This window comes from Parus major, chromosome 1A, assembly GCF_001522545.3.
Source record: "Parus major isolate Abel chromosome 1A, Parus_major1.1, whole genome shotgun sequence".
Lineage (NCBI taxonomy): Eukaryota > Metazoa > Chordata > Aves > Passeriformes > Paridae > Parus > Parus major.
Genome location: NC_031773.1, coordinates 69092707 through 69114006, shown reverse-complemented (window position 1 = coordinate 69114006; position 21300 = coordinate 69092707). Strand labels below are relative to the sequence as shown.

At 39.7% G+C, this 21300-nt stretch overlaps 1 protein-coding gene across 5 annotated transcripts in view; it reads left to right on the top strand.

The window, feature by feature from the left end:
• Positions 1-21300, top strand: part of ERC1 (ELKS/RAB6-interacting/CAST family member 1) — a 284117-nt gene that overhangs the window by 165043 nt on the left and 97774 nt on the right. For all 5 annotated transcript variants that reach the window (XM_015627633.3, XM_015627634.2, XM_015627636.3 and 2 more), the window contains 2 exons: positions 740-871; positions 15941-16101. In XM_015627633.3, coding sequence (XP_015483119.1) covers positions 740-871; positions 15941-16101 — 293 coding nt within the window. The remainder of the gene's footprint in view (positions 1-739; positions 872-15940; positions 16102-21300) is intronic.

The window sequence follows — 21300 nt, the reverse complement described above, 5'->3', positions numbered from 1 at the left end:
ATTTCTTTTCCTTGCAAGACTAAAGTTAGGAGGTTCTCCTTCACAAATAACAATACCATTTTTTTGTATATATACTTTTTTAAGTTCTGCTGCTTGTAGAAGCCAATCAAAGGTATTTTCTGAGGAGCAGTAAGTTTTCTGCAGTGGCCTGAACATATGAGGCACATCTGAGCTCACGGCTGTGAAGATGCTCTTCAAAGAATAAGTTTTTAGGGAATACTTGAATGTCTGAGATTCAGACAGCCCAGATGAATCCTTCATAGTTCATAGAGAGCCTTGGGTATAAAACTTCCTTTAAGACTTAATCTTAACAATGGAAAACTCTGTTGGGTCAGTGTTTGCTTTCCTCCCTCTTCACGTGGAAATGGCGAATTCCAAAGCTCAGTTTCCCTTCTTGCCCTGCCTGCTGCAGAGTGTGAGCACCTGCCACCTTCCTGCCACTTCTGGCTTCTCTGCTTCTCCACAGCTGCTTACTAATCCTTACTTTCCAACAATCCTTGCTTCTCTGTGCTGTATAATCTGCCAGGACTGTGGTATATCCACTTGGCTGGATTTCTCCTTCTCTTTACTGCAGTCTTCCTCTTGCATCCCTTCATCATTCTTTCCTTTGTGGGAAGATTATTTGCCTGCAATGTGCCTTGGGAGGGAGAAACACGTTTTGGTTGGCTTAAAGCTTGCTTGGTTAAAAGGCTGTGCTTCCAAACAAGTCGTCTTCACCTCGTGTCCCGTCATTTTCCAGGACAACCTGCGTAAAAAGGATGATCGCATCGAAGAATTGGAGGAGGCACTCAGAGAAAGTGTTCAGATAACTGCAGAGCGGGAAATGGTGCTAGCACAAGAGGAGTCAGCCAGGATCAATGCTGAGAAACAGGTCTGCAATCTTGTGAAGTCACTGCTAGCCCTCCTAGGAAAGTAACCAGACAGTAAAGTACTAATTTCCCTGCTTTTCTGCCTGAAACACAGCTGGCTTTCTTTGCTGACCCTGTGTGTCTGTCCCACCATTAGGTAACAGAGCTCATAAAACCTGCAAAGCTTTCCTAGTAAACTGTATTTCATAGGTAAGATTTTCTTGAGATTAAAATCAAAATTTAACCTGTCCTGAGCTTTTTCAATGCTGGTGTGAGTAGTAACTGTCCTGTGAAATCTGCCTTCCTGTGTGTAAGGTTTACTTACATTTACTGTCTTGTTCACTGAATGCATTTGAAAGACAATGGTTTTTATTAGCCTGGTTGTGTTTATGGAGCTCAATCTCCTTGCACTTGCAAAGCAGCTGGTTAAAAAGACAAATCCCTTGGCTGGAGCCAAGCACACACACAGAAAATACACATTTGTGTACTGGAGCCAGCAGCAGAAGCTTTCAGGTGTTAATTGATTCTGTGCCACTGGTAAATGAGGAATCACAGACATGCCTGATTTTAGCTCAGGTAAGTGATCATCCAGAAAGCACACCCTAAGGGATGGATAAATCCATGAGGTTTGATAAAGCTTGTGAAGCAGAAGCTGAAAACTCTTACTTTTTGTGAGCCTCCTCAGTGATTTTCACTGTTCCTCAGGACAGTAATTAGCACACAGGAGCATTTGGGTAATTGCATTTCAGTGGAAAAATCTCCTTGTCTTTGTTATTTACTTAACAACACCTCTGACCAAGTGCACTTTAAAACATTTTAAGAGTTTTTTTCTCATCATGCATTCTTGTATCACAGTCTTTATGAAAAAGAAGTAAAAATCCAAGTTTTCCTGAATTGTTTCTCTGTGAGCTGGAGTCAAGCTCAGCTGTTTGTTGATGGATGTGCTGAGGATAATTCTGGTTGCTGTATTTTAGCATCCTAGACAGTGTGATGGAACCCACTTTGGATAATGCCTTCTTTCCAAACTTCTTGTAACCTTTAAAAAAACAGCATGAAATAGAAATGTTGACTGTTGAATGCCACTTCAAAGTTTAGATCTCCTTGAAAGGAAAACACCTGACAAAGCATTGGGTTCTGTGATGAGGCACAAAGTAATCAAAGTGGTGTGTGATTTCATGCCTAGGTGTTAGAATGTTTTAATTAATTAGTTTTAAGACAAAGTGACCATTTTTATATCCTTTGAGCACCTAGAACTCAGAGAATATAAAAAATATTATTTTTAATAATTATGTGGTTAATTTACATAAATATAGTTAATTTATATAGTGAATACATATTTACATACATTTACATAGTGAATATGAATTTACATAGTTAATTTACATAACTATAAAAATGTATTTTATATATATATATTTATGAATATAACAAATAGATTGTTGGAATTGGGTGTAATGAGGAAGGGAAATGCACAGCCAGAAGATCAATAAACCATCAGGGTCAAGAGGGAGATTGAGAACAGAGGAAGAGAGCCAAGATGAGTAAGATTTGTGGGTAAAGATTGATGGAATATGGCAGGTAACAGCATAAAAAAGGACAATAATTTGGATGCAGCAGTGCACACAGAAGTGAGGAGGAGGAGGAAGGGGGATGGAATGGGAGCAGCAATATTGGAAGAAAAAAAAGTTGACATCTATGACAGCAGGGGCTTACTGCAACAGAATTAAAGAGAATTAAACAGAATTAAAATTAAATAAAAAAGAATTAAAGTGCACCTCAGACCAGTTTTGGTTTTTAAAATGTGAGCAACAAATCTGCACAACAAAAAGGATGTGCAGAGTCTTGTTCTAGAGCTGCTGAGCCCCACTTTGGCCTCAGGATTTTGTTCTGCTGTCAGTTCAGTGCTGCCAGGTGCATTGAGAGTGGTGGCAAGATGTTTTCCCAAGGTGCAGAGGAGGCTTCCCTTCAAATGTTTTTCAGTGCACATTCCTTCAATTACTTTTAAAGAATGCCCTCTTTGTTTTATTATGGCCTGTGGAAGTTCTTTGTAGAATTTTGGAAGATAGACACAGGTAATAGAGAGTTTTAAAATGCAAGACTCCATGTTATACTGTCAATGGCAAAGTGAAAAAAAAATGGACTTTCACAAAGCATAAAATAGGTTATGAATATTCTCAGACCAAGTGTGAGTGATGTGTGTGATTTTTAAAACGTTGTTGTTGTTCAAACTGATTGTAATTTGCTTTTAACTGCATGCTTTTTCTTTCCCTCTTTTGTTTATCTTGTTTTCTGCCATTCTGCCACTTCACTGCCTGTCTGAAGCTTTTTAATGAATCAGTGCATGAGATCAACCATTTTGGCTTTAGGTGGTTCAAGGTATGAGGACATCTGACTTGTGTGTGCCTCTGCCCCCATAGCTGGTGGTGTCAGTGTCAGCTGGTGCTGTGTGATCCCACCCTCCATCACCTCATGGTGTGTGCTGCTCTGCTGTTTTATAGGCTTCACATTTCAATTTCAGTGTCCAGAGCCACCCTGCCTTTCATGGTGCTCATACATCCCTTCTAGATTAAAATTGTCCTCTGGTTAATGCAGTGTTTGGGAATATCCTGTCAGTGTGCATCAGCTGTGCCAGTGGGTTAATTGTGTTAATTTACAATTAACACAGATTGTGTTAACAATCTGTGGATGCAAGATGTCTCCTGCTCACCAAAGCTTTCTGTGTATTTCAGGATTTTAAACCTGCTCTTTCTTTCATCTTTCCCAAAACTAAAATTGGGCATTTCCTGCTGGGAGCATTGAATTTGGCATGGTTTTATTATCCCTGCTGACCTGTGTAGCAGAAATCCTGCCATAGACGAGGCAGTCTTGCATAGATGGATGTTTCTTTTGAATAATACTGGTTTTGATGGTGCACCTGCTGAATTCTCTATGTAAAAATCCCTAAATATGTATTCCTGTGGCTGGGCCCAGCAGTGCAGCCCTCTGAAGGTGTGTGCACACTGCTTTGTAAGTGCTCCCATAAGGCTGCAGGTAGGATTTCCCAGATAAACACTTCTATCATAAAGGGTTTTTTATTGGAGATGGAAAATGGAGATTCAGGCACTCTTTCTGCATTAACCAAATCTGAGTTTATTTTAGAAAAGCTGTCATTATGTTCCTCAGGAGGGGAGGGAAATTCCATGGAAGTCTCTCCCTGCTCAGAAATCCAGCAGGGGTTTTGCTCCCTGAGAAAAACTCTTGGAAGTTTTCTTAGACAAGAGGTCCCTGTCTTGTCCTGGTGCATCTCACCTTCCCTTCTCCTGCTTCCCTGGAAAGCTGCTTTGGTCTCCATGGAAGAGTGGGAGCCTTTTTGTGAAACACAAGTTCAGGTTCCTTATTGGAGGGCATAGTTCACAAACATTTTCTGACCTAAAATACCTCCTGACAGCTGAGGAAGCATTGACTGTGGGGGCTGGACTGAGAAGGGAAGGCAGGAGTTACTGAATATTATTATATTACAATATTATATATATATATATTATAATATTATATATATATATTATAATATTACCAAAAATATTTTTACCAGAAACTTCTTGCAGCCTTTACAGTGGGCTCCTATTTCTTTTGAGTGAGATGGTGCATTGCCTGACCACAACACACATTTCTCTAGCTTGTTTTATTTCCTTCAGATTGGAAAAGCAGAAGATTTTAGAAATTTAAATAACATTCCTGATGATAGCAATGCAGCTCTGTTCTCTGGTGAATATCAACTCCTGCTTAAATGTATATTATGCTCTGTATAGTATCAGCTAACATTTAACTCCTTACCCTAAAATGTAATGGCAAATAAACACATAAAAAAATGGCCATTACCTCATCATTCCCTCCTCCCTTCAGTAGCAACTTAAATAGAAATTTTGAAGTTGGCAGTCTGATCTTGACACTTTCCATCAATGTTTTCTGAAGTTTAAAGTTCTCAGCAGGACATTTTAAATGAGCTTAAATAGCTGTATCTTTGTTCATGCACTGTGTCTTTTTATCCTGCACAGGGCAGATTTTTCTGCTTTCCTTTCTTAAGGAAAAAAATAAAAGACTGAATATTGTCAAAGTAATGTATTCTTTAAATGTATTTTCTTACACTCATTCCTTTCTCCCACTGTGTCTATAAATTATTTCAGCAGGTACACATTACATATCAAATATATTGATAAAAAGACTCCTGAAATTCTCTATTCTGAATTCTTCTATTCTCTAATTCACATATGCCTACTTCCAAACTGGTATGTGTTTGTTAAGGAAGAATAAAGATGAAATAGGTTTATAACTCAACCACAACCTCCTTCCCAGATCTCTCCTGTTTCTCTGCTGGAAATACAAGCTCTGCAAGGGTTTGAATGTAGAGCAGAGCCTCCAAGAGTTTTTGTCTGTGAGTTACTGTGCAGGAATTCTCAGCAGGTTTTGAATGGTACCTGGTTGAATTGAATGGTTGAATTGAACACCACTCTGGTTTTAACTCCTTAGAAAATACAGTTTAGACTACAATGCATTGTAAGAATGGACTAGAAACTACATTTACAACAGATTTTGAATGCTGTCCTATCAAGTACCTTCTAAAAATGCAAAACAAATTAAAACACATCTTTTTTTTTTGCTGAGCATTCTGTTACTGAAATCCATCTGAAATATTTTCTCACATATGTTGGGAAATAATTGGAATTATTTTACACCACGAATTCTGACACACAGAGTTACTTCCAGCAGGTCCCTGTAAGTGAAAAATATAAAGTGGAATTTCTCAGGAACCATTTACCTGTAGATGTTTTCTGAGCACCACAGAAATGTCAGAGTTCTGATTGCTCTGTAAAACATGCTGGACAGTTTGCTTTTAATGAATGTTTTTGTCTCCTGTATCTCCTAATGAGAAATTTGATAAACTAAGAGGCTGGAGATCAAGGCAGCAATCCAAGGTATGGCTTGGGGGTGAAGGTGCTGGAGGTTTTTTCAAAGATTCTTTTAGGGAGTTTACATTTTTTTGGCTGAACTTCTCTTGAATATCTTCTGAAAAGCTCTTTTCTGTAAAAGTCTGCCAAAATCATTTTGGCTTTTGAGTGTGTGTATATATGTACATGTGCAAAGTAATTCGAGTACTTAGTTCATATTAAGTAAAATTCTGTGCTAAAAATTTATGTTTTGTTTTACTGATAAAAATTTTGAAGAGCTTTTTAAGTCAGTGTCAGCCCAAAGTATAATCTTAGCATTGTTTTCCAAGGGATTTGCTCTGTTCCTCTGTCTGATTGTTCTGCTTGGGTTAGAGAAAGCATTTTGGGTAACTGAGGTTTGCACTGGGTCCCTGTCACTGAAAATGTTTGCAGTAATTTTTAGGAGCACTGCGTCTCCCTCGTGTTTCTTCTTTTCCCTGGATATTTAAATGGATTACAAAACATTTTCCTTTAAAAATACACAGATTTGTACTGAGTCCCACTCCCTGCAAGGGAGAGGTAATTGGGTTTGTAATTCCCTCTGCATTCAGTAATGTACCTTTGAAGAGGTGGAAGCAGAGTGGAATTTTTGCTGTCTCTGTTGTGTTCAGCTGTGCTGAGCAGAATGAACAGAGAGAGAAATGATGACTAGAAAATCATTCCTAATGACCTGGAGGCAGAGATCTTTTTCTAACATTAGGGACAAAAAAAAACTTGTAAATCTTTTAGAACCATGGAAGTGTTTAGGATAGAAAAGACCTTTAAGATCACTGAGTGCAGCCATGAACCTGACACTGCCAAGCCACCACTTTCCCTGTCCCTGAGCAGGGAAATTTAAATTTCTGTCTTTTAAATTCCTCCAGGGATGGTGACTTTGTTTTTGTTTAATTTGTTGCTCTCGTTTAAGGTTGCATAGTGTCAAAATTTGACGACTTTCAGGAGAATTGGGGACACTGAAAGCATAATTAACCTCTGCAAAATACACATTGAGCATTCCTCCACATAACTCACCTTTTCATTTAATGAAATGAGAAATACTGATGGAAACTTATATATAAATTTGGTGCAAGTGCTGATTTTAAGATCATCTTGTCTGTATTTTTATCTCTTTTTATTGTTTAACAATAAATACTGTTTTCACATGATGCCTTTTACTAAGTCAGGTGTTCTAGACAAAGCTCTACCTTGGCATCTCTCTGCCTGTTACATTATTTTCTTGAGCACTACCTCTGGACAGCATTTGGTTTGCTGTGGCTCCAGAGAAAATCAAATTCTTGCAGGCTTGGTAATTACATTAATTACATAATTACATGCTTGTAATTGTGAGGACCCAGGCAAATGTTTTTGTTAATATTTGTTTAAGCTAGTCTTGTGCTTTTTCCATTTCCATTTCTTTTCCTGTTGCATTCTCTGTGATCTTAAATGCAAGTGTGATCCAATAATATGTATGTTAAAGCATTAGAAAAGCCCATTAGACTTGAACATTAGATTCATAAACTGGAAAATATATGTTCTTTTTCTGACATAATTGATTTTCCCCCCAAATCCATGAAGTGCAAGAACAGAAATTGTTTTCCTTTCCAGAGCATTCTCCTATACAGAGAAACACAGAGGAGTGGCAAGCTTGAGGTTCATGAAATTGAGGATGCCTCTTCATTTTGAAATATTTCCTACTCACACAAAAACTTCCAGACTTTCCTGTACTGCTGTTTGCCATCTGATTCCTCCAACCCTTGACTGAATTTCAGTCTGAATTCAGTTGGCTCCAAATAGTGGAAGTTCTTTATTTATTTATTTAAAGTGATTTATTATATTTATTAATATAATATCAATATTATATATATAAATATTATAAATATAAATATTTATTTTATTTATTTATATTTATTATATAAATATTTAAAGTTATTTATTGCAGTTAGGTTCTGCTGTTTGCTTTCTGTTAACTACAATGCTGAAGATCTGATTCCACAGGTTTGTAGTGGTGGAAACTTTCCTGAGCTTGCCAGTGAGGCTGTGATTCTTCAGTTTGCCACATGTTCAACCTTCACATGGCAGTGCATGTGCTTTCATTTATTTATGTTCATGATCCTTAATGTCTTTTGGGAAAAGAGTGTTAAAGTTGTGTGTGGAATCAGTTGTTCACTGCTTGTAGTGAGCTAATACATCATCCCAGAATTTTTCTCTTTGGAAAATCAAGCTGGGCTATATAAATTGACAGTCTCTGCTGTCAATTAAATATTTACTTTGAGTATTATTCAGTTAGGTCTAAACTGTCTGCCATAGTGACATGTCCTAGTTAACCTGAAACTGTCTGAGATGCAGCAAAATGGAAATCAGCATGCTCTGCAGAAGGCTGCTAAAAACCTGCCAAAACCCTTGGGCAATTAGTCTTGCTTCTTCCTTAGCAGATGTAAGCTGAGAAAAGGCAATTTCTTTCCAAGGTGGCAATGTTTAGAGCTGTGGCTGGAGGATCTTGAATTAACCATGGAATTATCCAGGGGGTTTTGTTTGGGTGGGATAAATTGTGCCATCCTGTGAGCAGCACTGCACAGGATGTTCTTCATGTGCTGCATTCCAGGGGCTCTGCCACTGCAGAGATTTATAAAAGGTGATCAAAATCCAGGTTTTTTCAAGGTGAATTGTTATTCCTGGTGCTTGCTGCTGTATTCCCAAGGGCTGGGAATTGCTAGCTGTGGAAGATAAACACAAAGCAGGTTCCTGAGACTGTAGATCCATGTAAAGTAAAACAGGACAGCTTCCTTTGGAAGGGTTGTGTGGATTAAAAAACATAAATAGAACATTTTATTGGATAATGGTTTCACTCGAGGAAAATGTGGAAATAGAATTGTAACTTGTTAAAGTCTTCAGACTAAGTTTTCTCTTCCTCAGTAGAAATCAGAATTCAGTTTTCACTTGCTTTTTTTCAAGGCCTGACTCAAATATTTTGTGTTCAGCAGAGGCAATTACTGTTTCCTTCTCACCAGCTCTTGTCCCAGCAGGAGGCTGTTGCCTATTTTTGTAGGTTGTAGCCCACATTTAGGAGACACAACTGTCAAAGCCACCTCCAAACACCCTAACAGGACCCAGCTGTGATTTACTGAGTCCTGAAGGCTTTGGAGTTTTCTCTTTCCAGAACATCTGGGAATCCTGATTCCTCTTTCTTCACACAAAAACTCGGTGCTCTGGCTGCAGGAGCAAAAAGCTCTTGATGAGTCCTGGAGTGAGAAACCCCTTGGCAGGAGCTTCTCTTGATGTTTGTGTGGCTTCTGCAGGAGGAACATGGTCATGGCAGATGTCTCTGGTCAATCTCATCTATTCTTCCTTGCCTAGAGCCATCAGTGGAGACAGCAAGGAGCAATAGAGAGCATTAACTCCTTTTTATTATCAGATGCTCTTTTTATAATGAAGTTTTTGTTGGGAGACCAGCTCATGGAAATAAGAGACATCAGCTGTCTAAATATCTCAGTTGCACAGTGATAAGAAAAATTGCATTCATCTGCAGTATCCTGCAGCTTTTCAGAGCACAGGCTTTTGTTCTCTTTATCTTGCTCCTCTCCTTTTCCCCATTTAATAAGGTAAGAGCAGAACAGTGGCACCAGTTAAGCCACCAAGACACTCAATTTTATCAGGGATGCTGGATGTACAAAATCCAAACCACCTAAAAAACAAAGGCACGAGGTCTTAAGGAAGCCACAACACAGAAATGTAAAGAATGAGAAAGTTCATCCCTGAAATTACTGCTGTATATTACAGATGCTGAAAAGACCCTGGAGAACTGGTAATCCACCAGCCATTTTCCCAGCTTCAGCACTCACTCCCCTCTTTCCTGCCAACAGAATCCTCCTCCCTGTCACTCTCCCTTTGAGGTGCAGGTAGAAGTGATGGATTACTTCTTAATTACTGCATCCTGTGCACTGGTGCTGATTAAGAGGGATGGAAGGCAGAGCTCCAGGCTGTGTGCTGGGACAGAGCCATCCTACCTCTGCTGTCAGTGGGGCAGAGCTTTCAGCTCTGCTGTGCTTGAGGGATGTCCTTGCCTTACAAATCAGACATTGCTGGAAGATTTTTCTTGTTGTTATTTACTGATTTCTCTCCTTTTCCCCTGATATTTTTAGCTCTGAAAAAGCTGTGCCTAAATTTTCCCAATATCTATGGGATTTTGAAGTTTGTTCCCTCAATTCAGAATAGCCAATCATTTAGTTAAGTGTCTTGGATGTAGTTTTTAGGAGTACCTTAAAGCCACCCTACTGCTTTAAGGAAAATGGGGCTATGATGAAACCATAATTCATTTCCCTCTTATTTTGTGTAAAGGTTTATTAGCTTGTGATTTAAGCAAACCATCTGGTCCTGCTGGCAGTCCAAGTTATGTCAGACTCAGAGCTTTCTCCCTGTAATATGTTACTGCAGGCACTTAAATTACATGCCTTAGTCCCAAGTCTGGCCTGTGCTTTTTCCATGTCTTAACATCTGTTCTAGGAAATTTTTCTGGGATCCAAACAAGTTCAGATGGAGCCAGATCTCTTGTCCTTCTTTTCATGTCTATTTCTTTGCCTTTTGTGCAGTCTAATCAGTTCAACCAAGTAAAAGATAATGCAGAAATTTGCAGTCCCTTTATCATTTCAGCAATGTATATAGTGAGATAAACAATACTTTAAAAACTCAAGAGCTGGAGATAAATAGGAGACTGTCATCTGAGAGGGACACTTTGAGAAATGTTAATTATTTTTTCAGTCCTTCTGATATTCTTTCTACTGACTTTTAACTGCAGGATTTTTGTTTTGCCTGCCTAATTAATTTTGGGCAAAACTACAGATTCCTATTGCATTTTGTCTTGCAATGCTAATTCCTTGTTTATACAAAACAGGTCTGTGTTTAGCAAATAAATAATTTTAAATATATTTGTGGGCCTGCTGAGGTGGTTTTGGAAAGATCTCTAGTGATTGATTTATACACAGATCATGGAAAATGACCTGTTTGGTTGGTACCTGTGTCCTCTGAAGGTTCAGCACTTTGTGTTCTGCCTGGAACTTCTGAACACAATCACAAATATAAAAACAGCTATCCCATAGCCTGCTGTGTCTGTATGTATATTGAAAGAACTGGAATTTCTTTCCTTCAATCAGAAGCATAAAAACAACTCTGATTCCAGGAATGTAATTAAATATTAAAGTGTGTTTCTTACATTTGACCTAAAGCACTGTATCTGCAGCCTGGGAGCAGGGATCTCAGTGTAACAGAGTTTTTGAGACTTTAAATTCCAGACTGGGAAGGGGGAGGGAGGGGATCCTGCCCCTCTGGAGCCCCAGCACAGGGAGGACACCACCCTGCTGGAGCAGGTCCAGAGGATGATCAGAACAACATCTCTCCTGTGAGGAAAGCCTGGGAAACTGAACTGCTCGGTCTGGAGAAGGCTCTGGAGAGTCTGCATTGCAACCTTGGAGGATAAAAAGGGGACTTGAAAGAGAGAGAGATTCTTCCCCAAGGTCTCTAGTTACAAGACAGTGGTTTTAAACTGAAAGAGAATAAGTTTCTCTTATTTATTCTCCTATTCAGTCAGAATGAGGACTGGACATAGGGAAGAAGTTCTATATAATGAGCACAGTGAGAGCCTGGAACAGAGTGCCCTGAGAAGTTGTGGCTGTGCCATCACTGGAATTATCAGGGCTGGGTTGGATGGGGCTTTGGTTTCTTTAATCCAGTGAAGGACATGGCAGGAGGGTTGGCCTGTGTGGTCCTTAAAGGTCCTTCCAACCCAAACCCTTCTGTGCAAAAATGAAAACCAAGAAAAGATACACAGTGTCTTCTGTAAAGATTGATAATCTGCAGGTGAGAAAAAGCCTCACTAACACAAAGTGTATTTTAATAGTGCACCAATGATTTGCCATCTTTAATGCCAGCCATATCCATGTGGATTTGCATGCATTCATATCCCATCACTTGAGCCTGGAGCATTCTCCTCTGTGGTGTCTGTGCATTCTTTAGCCTTTTCCTCATTCTTGGTCTCCAGACAGGGATTGCATGGGTCACCACTTCAGAACAGAGCCTCTGCCCCTGCAAGTGTTTTTTCAAGTGCACAGCACTGTGCTGTTTTTGCCCCCAGTCTGATGGCTCTGCCATTGCCTCTTCAGGCTTGCACAGTCCCTCTGTAGTGACTGACATGGTGCTAGCAGCATTCATGATGCATTTGTGGCTTGGATCATCACCCAGGATTGCTCTGCTTCTCTAAAAAGGTGCAAGCAGAAAATGAATCTCTAGAACTATCCTCTGAGAGGGCAAGAGAAGCCTCTTCCAGTTTTTTGTGCAGTAGAAAAGTGATCTTCAGGTGATGCTTTATCACTGAGGAGAGCTCTCTGTGGGAAGAAAAAAGGTGCATTGTGATGTGAAGAAGCTGAAGTGTTTGGGGATGCTGAGGTGCCATTAGTGAGCCATGTGTCTGCATCGACTTCAGGTCAGAGTCTTTGGGCTCTGATCTTCTGAGGCAAACAGTAACAAGCACAGCAGCTGATAAAAGCATTCTTCCTGGCCTGAAATATCAATTTGGCTCAGGAATTCTTAGCAGTGCATTAGTTCTCATGTAGCAGGTGAGGGAACTGCAGCTCACCTGTCCTGATCACCAGAAATCATCCCAGGGGCAGGGGTTGGCAGGATTTCCAGCCTCAGTAATAATTTGTTTATACAGCCCCTTTCTCAATTTTGCTGGTTTTTTACTGGATTTTGGGGAACTTCACCAAGCTCTTTGCAAGCCCCTGGCTTGACATTACCCAATGGCCAGAAAGGTTTACTGCAACCACAATATTTGGAGATAATGGATAATGGCTCTGTCTGTGCAAAAGGCTGGGTTTTGATTTGCATTTGGAGGAGCCTGAAATAAGAGTCTGTAGGAGCAGGGAGGTTAAGAGAGTAGATAGAATCCTGAAAAGAGCTTCAGGTTTGTTTTTTTTTGTTATTAAATAATTTCTTTGACATGATAGATGAACTTCTGTTGCATTTCCATTTCTCTCCACCTTGCTTTCATGTTTCCTAAGGAAGGAGACACAATTCTATGCAAACTATTTGTCCTGTCTTGACATTTCCCTTTTCTGCTGCTCTGAATCCCATCCTGATCTAATTGACATTCTTTGCCTTCTTTCACATAGCTTGTTCAGTCTCTCAGGAAATCTTTCCTCTAATGGAAACTTATTTCAGCATGATGTTCTTCCTTAAAGATAAGCTGTCACCTGCTCAGGTCACTTAAGGCCTAAAAACAATGAACAAATAAGTCTCCATTTAAGTTCTCTGCTCAGAATACATGAAGACCTCTCTGGCCTGTCTGCAGAGAACTGAGTCATGGCTAAATTGAAGATACACCTTCCTTTATATACTGTCATTTGAGCAAAGAGTGGCAAGAGTTCCCTCCTTGCATCTTCTGAAATGGGTGGAGACTTTCCAGCTACGACTGATGGGGCACGAGCTTACCCACAGCTAAATTGAAAATGTCAACAGCATGTCTCTGAAAATGCCTCAGCGTGCCAAGAGCTCTGGTTTTGGCAAATATTTTGTCTTTATTATATAATTATCTGCTCTCAGGGGACAAAATTCAAGAGTAGATGTGAAGTTTTTTGTGTAGGCTAAATTAGATGTGCATTGCAAGTAGTTTGCTTCTGGTGAATATTCCTGTGTCCTTTCCCACAGGACTGCTTACTGGGACAGGTCTGCACTGAGATTCAGAAGCTGCCAAATAAAACATTTTGTTTTGTAGCAGTTTAGTTGAAGTAGGCCCTTGGACTATCTACAAGCTGATGAATCTGAACAATGAAGTCTTTGCTGTGAATACAATCATCACTATTTTGGTGAACTTTGTCTTTAGTGAATTACTTGACAAATGGGCCTTGCTGGAGAGCTTGGGAGGTAATGACAGTTCTGTAAACCAAGCTGTTGGCACAGTTTAAAAGCTGCTCACATTCCAGCCATTCCTAATACATGATTAGATCAATTTTCTGTTGGCCTGCAGAAATAGGAACTATAACCTGAGAATCCAAAGAGTTATCAAACAGAGCAGGAGATAAAGTACCTGCAGTAAGCACTGCCAGGAGACAGAGCCAGCCCTTCCACCTCTCCCTGGGAGCCCAGGTATCAGGCTCATGTTTTCCAAACAGCTCAGACTTGTCACAGATCAGGCAAAGCAGTCCTTGGGTGTCAGCATCCCAGCCCCTGAGGGCTGGCAGGGGGAGGAAACCTGCCAGAAATATTTCAGACCTGCTGATGGAGAAGATGTTGCTGCAGAGATTGTTTTATCTTGGCAGCTGACAGATTGGCCCTTTTTGGCTGGGGGCTGGTTGATGGGAGGTGGGTTTCTGTTCAAGCCCAGGGGTTTAGAGCTGGTGTGCCTCTTTAAAGGAGAATGTCTGGGTAGGAATTTGTGGGGCTGTTTCTGATCCACCCACAGGAAGCAGAAACTCATACTCCAGATGCTCAAGTGCACCTTCATTACCCCATCATTCTTTAAGAACCAGTTTCTGTCCTAGCAGTACTATTGCTATTCATTATTTCTGCAGCTCTTCTTTGCATTCTTTCCTGATACATTTTCTCTATTTCATTTTATGGGGTTTTCTCTTAGTTTTAAAAATTGGCAGATTTTCTGATCTTGCTTTGTGCACTAAACACTAATAAAAAAAGAAAAGTTTGGTTATTATATCCATGCTTGCCAGTTTGGACTGCTTCTCACTGAGGTTCTCCTTTGGTCTGGTGGTTACCAGATGAATTCTTGGCTGTTCATTTTGAATAGGTTGTGGTAACTGCATATTTTAATTGTTTTTAATTTAGTTTGCTAAGCATAAGAATTAGCACCTTTTGGCAGCTGCATTTGCATGGAAGTAGAAAGCTTTCTGCAGTAAACACTGCACCGTGTCTATGCCAGATTTTTATAAATCTCCTAATTCTCAGTTGCAATATTTCTTGCTCTGGCACCAGTTGAGGATGAAAACCAGTCTTATTATCCATGTTTGTCCTGAGCCATTAGCTCTGCCTTTAGGAGCACAGCATTTATTAAAGCAAGTTACATACTTCCCTCCTACAGCACCTACAGAGCAAATGACATACTCAACTCTCCCTGTAAAAACATACAATTAGAAATTGAGCTTGTTGTAAATTCAATAATTCACTTCCAGGATGGATCACGAGTTGATTGTTATGGGGGGGTTTAAAGGCAATGTAGTGCTGTGCTTGCATACTAAATTTATACAAATATTTGATTTTGCACAGCAGTAGCATCTGAATTTCTCCCATTAAAAGCACATTATAAAATTGTTTATGAACACTTGGTTGTGATGGGAAGAGAAAACCTACATGGAAGAAGTCACTGAAAGTAATGTGTGCCATTGAGCTTTATTATAAAATTACTAAAGCACATCCAGAAGTTTTTGAATTCTAGATGTAGCTAGATTGAAGCATGTATTGTATGTAAATTAGTGATAAACTTCAGCTGAGACAGAACATGTTCTGAGTGCAAAATAAAATGACTCTTCATTATGGAAAATGTATGGCAGCATTTATAATCATGTTGACTCTGAATCTTTCCAGCTTGCTGAAGGTATGAACATTGTTCTGCTGTACTTCTCTGCCATCAGCAACTCTTTGAATGTCTTATGCTCCTAAATCCCAATGTGTGCCTAAAAAGCATTGTTCAATTGGTATTTTGAGGGAAATAGCCTCACATTTTTATGGGAACCCATTCCCCTCCCTGCTTCAGAAATGTTACCTTTGTTCTTGAAATGCATGTGTAGCTTCTCTTTAGGCCTCATTTACAGTGGAAGTTTTTTATCCTTTTGCTGTGCTATCAATGTGTTTCATTTAATACCTCACATTTTTGTGGGCCAGGGTTGACATTCACAGGCCATCCTCTTCTCCCTGAGCTGCATCTAAAAGAGAAATACAGAGGAGCTGAAGGTTTGTATTGCAGTGGTTGTGTTGCAGTGACCAAAGCAAGGTGACTCCTGAGCTGTGCTTTATTCAAGAGTGCTTTGTTCCTGACCACAGCACTGGATCTGTGCCCTGCTGACCTTTCTGCTCCACTTTACTTGGGACATGCAGGAAGTTCCAGCTGCTCACATCAATTCTTCTCTCCTCCTGTCTTCTCCAATGATGTTTCAGGTAGAAGAGCTGATGATGGCAATGGAGAAGGTCAAACAGGAGCTGGAGTCAATGAAAGCAAAGCTGTCCTCCACACAGCAGTCTTTGGCTGAGAAGGAAACCCACCTGACCAACCTACGAGCTGAAAGAAGGAAACATTTGGAGGAGGTCCTAGAAATGAAGTAAGTGTCTTCTTTTATTATTTGTGGGTGTGTTTCATTGGTGTCTCTGCATTTTTTTGTGATCCCTGTTCTAAAGACAGCCCCTGCTTGGACAGGTCTCTGCAGATAGCAGAGATCTGAGATCAGTAGAGCCTTCAGAGCTGACCTCCAGAGATTGCTGACATCACTTTCACACTCCCTCTAGAGCTCAAAAACATTTCTTCCCTCTCATTGTTTACAGTAGATTTCTGTTATTTGCACAACAGCATCTTCAAAGATCCTAAGCAGCTATTGGGACTGGATTTTTCTGTGTCTAATGAAAGTGCCATCTTGCTTTGAGCAGCCTGTAACTGCTTCAAGGTGAGGTGCCAAGTCACCTTAACAAAAAGAGGGACAAGATAAACATAATATTAGTCAGGTGTTTGTAATGCTAAAATCAGACTGCTCAAGGATTTTTCAAACTCCTGCAGATGGTTCATTAGCACTGGAGCAGTTTGAAATTCTCTAACAGTCAAACTTTTCTAATCATCCTCACACAAGGAAGCCTGGATAAAACCAAGCTTTGAGGAGCTGGGGAGAAGAGAGAGGGATTAGACTTCTCAGGCTTAAATACTTCCTCATTTCTGACTCTGCATTACAGATAAATAGTTACCCTTAGTTTAGGGAGACATGAATCCATTTAGTGCAATGATGGATAGTGCTGCCAGCAGTTCATTAGAAACACTTTCAGTTGTTTAGCCAGCCCTGAAGAGAAGGAACATTTTTATTGGCAGGACTAGCAGTGGTTCCTCCACTGTGGTTTTGTGAGCCATTATTTATTTATTTAACTATTCTACACTGGTTTCTTTCCTTTCCTTTTTTTTTTTTTTTTTTTATTTAATGAAAGGGTAGAAAAACAGCTGTTACAAAATGGAAAGAGGTGGCTTAGATCTTGAGACTTTAACTTAGAAGTGCTGTATAAAGTGGGCCAAGCTTCCCCAGCTCCATATTCAGCTACAACAGTTTGATCTGGACCTGGCATAAGGATGTTGGAAGACTGCAGTACTTAAAAGCCACACTTTTTATTTTTAATAAAAAAATTTATTGAGCTATAAATTTGACTGCCCTGAGAGTTGCTGTATGGGGGGATGGGAAGAATAGCTCTTGAGGTGATGTGGGAATCCAAAGCAACTGGAGATGTATCCCATATCCAATCACTTGACAGTGCTTTCTTCTGCCAAACTGCTCTGCCAAACCTCCTCATTAAAATCTACACGCAGTGTACTCTGTATCCTGAAATGTATTTGGAATTGTGTAGATCCTTTAATATAACTACTCACTTCTAAATGATGACCTCTCTTAGCTGTGTAAGTTATTGTTGGAAAGTTTTTGCACTGAAATGTGGTATCAGGGACTGCATGAGCTGGTAGATCCATTGTAGCCCAGAAGGAAGAACGCTGGAGAGAATGGTAATGCTGTCAGCACATGGAGAGAGAGATGGAAAAAGCATTACATTTCTATGGTTAACTAGCTGAGCGTGTTTTAGTCATAGCTGCTCTGTCTTAAAGTTCTATAAAGCTGCCAAAGGCATCCAAACTTCAAAAACTCACCCTCACCATGAGACTCTGTTGCAAACAAGTCTCTACTGAGGACTCCCAGTCAATTAAATATCTTATTTTATATACAGAAACTCCAGTGTGTTTTTTCTTGCCCTGCTTTCCCAGCCTATGTCCTTTAGGAAAAGCACTCATTTGTTTTCTAGTTCTGCAAAATTTTCCTCCTTTTGTTGAAGTATTTATTACTATTTCAACTGAAAAACACCAGTAATTGAATGAGTGGTGAGTTCTGTGAAGCAATTGGTGCTTCTGGAGTTCTCAAGGAGAGAAATAGCTGTTGTACAGATGGTGTTCAAAGGGACAGTGAAGCAATATTGTTTCCTAAGTTTTAGAGCATGCTTCAGTGAGTGGGACTGATTAAATTTGGGATTTGATCAAGGTGTAGGTTTAACAACCTGGGCCCTGCAGGCAGCTCATGGGGCTGGGGAGCAGACAAGAAAAACAGCTGAGGAGATTCTAGATACACAGCGAAAGAAAGTGTTAAAGCAACAAGGGGACTGCAGAAAGTTACCTCTGGGTTTCAGTAGGAAGTTGTTAGATATAATGCTAGTGAAAAGACATGTTTAAAATGCTGTTTCTTGGAGCAGAACTTGTGTTTACTACTGACTCTGTAACCCTGAGAAGATCATTTCACACTCCTTAGGGAATAGCGTGGCACTAGAATAGCTCAAGTGTGAATTACTCCAAGCAAGAAATTTCACTCCTTGAAGAAACACTATGTATTTTTAAGCCCTCTTCCTTTAAGTCTAATATTTTCATTTTCTTTGAAAAAACTTTATTGCAAATAATTATGAGAGAGGCAGATAATGGTCTCTATTTATATCACCAAATCTGATCTACTGTAGAGAAATACTAGTGAACTGCTAGGATTTTTGTTTTGTTATGTTTTCTTTAAGAAGTTCTAATGTTTCCATCATTCACAGCAAATCTTTTAAATTAGGCAGGAATAAAGTGCTGTCTACAGAGAAATCTCTGTTCTTTGTCCCATAAAAACCTGCTTAGGCTGAGCTGAGTTATAAACTGTTGAAAATCACCAGTTTTACTTTCCTTTTTTATTTTTTTTTTTATTTTTTTCCCCTGGTGTTGTCAGCAAATTTTGGCAGTGTGTGAAAATAACCAAGCACAAACAGTCTAATCTGAGGCTGAGCTCCTGCCATTGCCAAATGTGCAGCAGCAAACTCTGCATTTACAGGGAATGGGAACAGACACTGTGTCTGCAGGGTTTTTATTCTAGACAGGCCTTTTCTTATGGTCAGAAGGGTCTTCCTTCAGGATTGAAAAGTCCCACTTGGGGCATTTCTCAAGCTGTTCTTTCAGACCTGGAAAATGATCCAATAGCCTGAATTATGCCTTCTCCTGCTAATTGCAATTGCTGCTAGCCCTATAATTCAAGGTATGCAGGGCTTACATAATGTAGCTGGCTCTTCAGAGTCCAGTCTTTCATCCTGCTGGCTCACTACAGAAGGATTATTGCTTGTCTGAGAATAATTTACTACCCTCTTGTTTCTTGAAAAATAATCAAGGATATTGCAGATGAATCAATTGTTATCACAGGAAATAATTTATGTTTCAAAACCAAGCTGCCAGAAACCATCTTTTGATTCCTTGCCTGACTGTCCATGAGTCCTCTTTGGAGTTTTTATCACAGTGGTGTCTAATGGGATGAGTTCATCCCACAGGTAGAGTTTCTTTGATGCAGAGGGTAGGTGGTGATCAGAAATGAGCCAGACCTGTGCAGTTTAATGAGTTTATTGCATTATTGCATGCCTTCCTCTCCTCATCTCAGAGGCCTGCTGAGAGCTACAGGAGGGATGCTCATGAAAATGAGATGCCAGCCTAGGCAGGGCTGTGCTGGAAGCCTCTTCACCCAAACCTCTGCTACAGCTCTGCAAGATGTGACTGAAAAATATCTGCTAGATGAAGAAGTCCAAATCTTCATTGTCTGGCTCTCAAATAGGAAAAATAGAAAGGCATGTACTCACAACTGAAAATGGAATCAGGGGAAGCTGAGGTTGTTTATCTTCTGAAATGTTCATCTTCCCAGCAGTAAAGCAGCATTGGCTGGAGGTATGAGTAGGAAGCTGAAAGGAATCCAAAGGAAACTGATTAATTGACACAGTTTTTTAAGTCCCACAGGGGGCACTCTGTGTCTGTAGGATTCACTGTCTGGGGCAAAGCTGAGCAAGTGCATCCCTGTCTGCCCCTTTTCCTTCTGTTAGCTTTGGAAATTTCTTTTAAAATGTCTTTTTCAGGGCTCAGAGTGAAAATTAACATGCTAGTGTCCTGTTACCATTGTTTTGTCCTTTGCAATTTTTGTTTTGTCCTTTTCAAGCATTAAATATTGAATCATATATGTTTATTTTAATTCTATATTGTCCCCCCATTAAATTGTAACTGCTCCAGTTGAAATAGTCTGAAATATGAAAAAGAATCCATTTCTAATTACAAAACACTACAGACCTCACATTTAAATAATTAGAAATGGACTTGGACCTGCTGTTAACCTCCAAGTGAAAGGTACAGAATCCAGTAGGAAAGCTGCAATACAGGATACAGATATATTGTGTGACTTTTGAGGCCAAAGTTTAATGAAAAATCATGGTTACCTGCAAATTTGGTGGCTTTTGCTACTATTTTTTTAAATTCAGGTGTTTTTCTCTTGGCAATTAAGGAATGAGTCCTTAATTAGGAATGAAGTCCTTTTATCCTCGTGAGCTGTCCACCAGCCTGCAGAGTGCTCATGTTGGGAAGTTACATTTACCTTTTCTAACTGGTTTGTAGTTACTCTGAAGCTGCCTTGGAAATCTTTTCCTTCTGTAGCTTTTCAGACACTAAAACTTGGGCAGGATGTGTCACAGTCCTGTTCTGTCTTGTGATAAAACCTCTGTATCCCATTTTATCTGGAATTCTAAGAACAATCCTGCAGACAGAAAGTACTGTGCTATCTTAATGAGCCATGACAGGCCTGGAAGCAAAACCAACTGCTGAAAACTACACCAGGTGGTGTTAAAGCATTTTGCTCCCCTCTGTAATTTCTAAGAGTATTGATGTTATAGGGAGGAGCTGAGGAAAAGAGATCCAGTCATTAACTTGTGGAGAATTCAGCTGCACTGTGCTCTTGTTCCCATGCCTTTTCCTGGGACATTCTTTTTCTGGATGCATTTTTCCAGGGACTGGGTTTAGTGTAAGTGATCACAGTTTTCTAGATGGTGAAAGAAAATTAAACCTCTTTCAGATGAGAATGTGAAAAATTCAGCATATAGCCTTGGTGTTAAAAATGTAGAGGTTTTGTCATGCTTTTGTTTTCTATTAAGAAATTACAACATTCTCATAGAAATTTCTCTGAAAGATCTCATCAGTAGAGCCCTTGGCATAGATATACACACTGAGTACTAAAATGTATGATTTTTTATGCTTACACAACCCTGACTCTAGAGAATGAATGCCCTTCTTGTCTTCTCTCAGTTTTCCTAGTCATTATTGCAAACTATCTTAGGGAGCAGGTGCAGCACAAGATAATTTCATGTTTTTTACTGTCCAGAGGGCATTGCTTTGGTAAAAGTTTGATTTTAGCATAAGCTGTATGCAGATCATGTTGTCAAAAAGAAAAATAATTGTTTTTTTT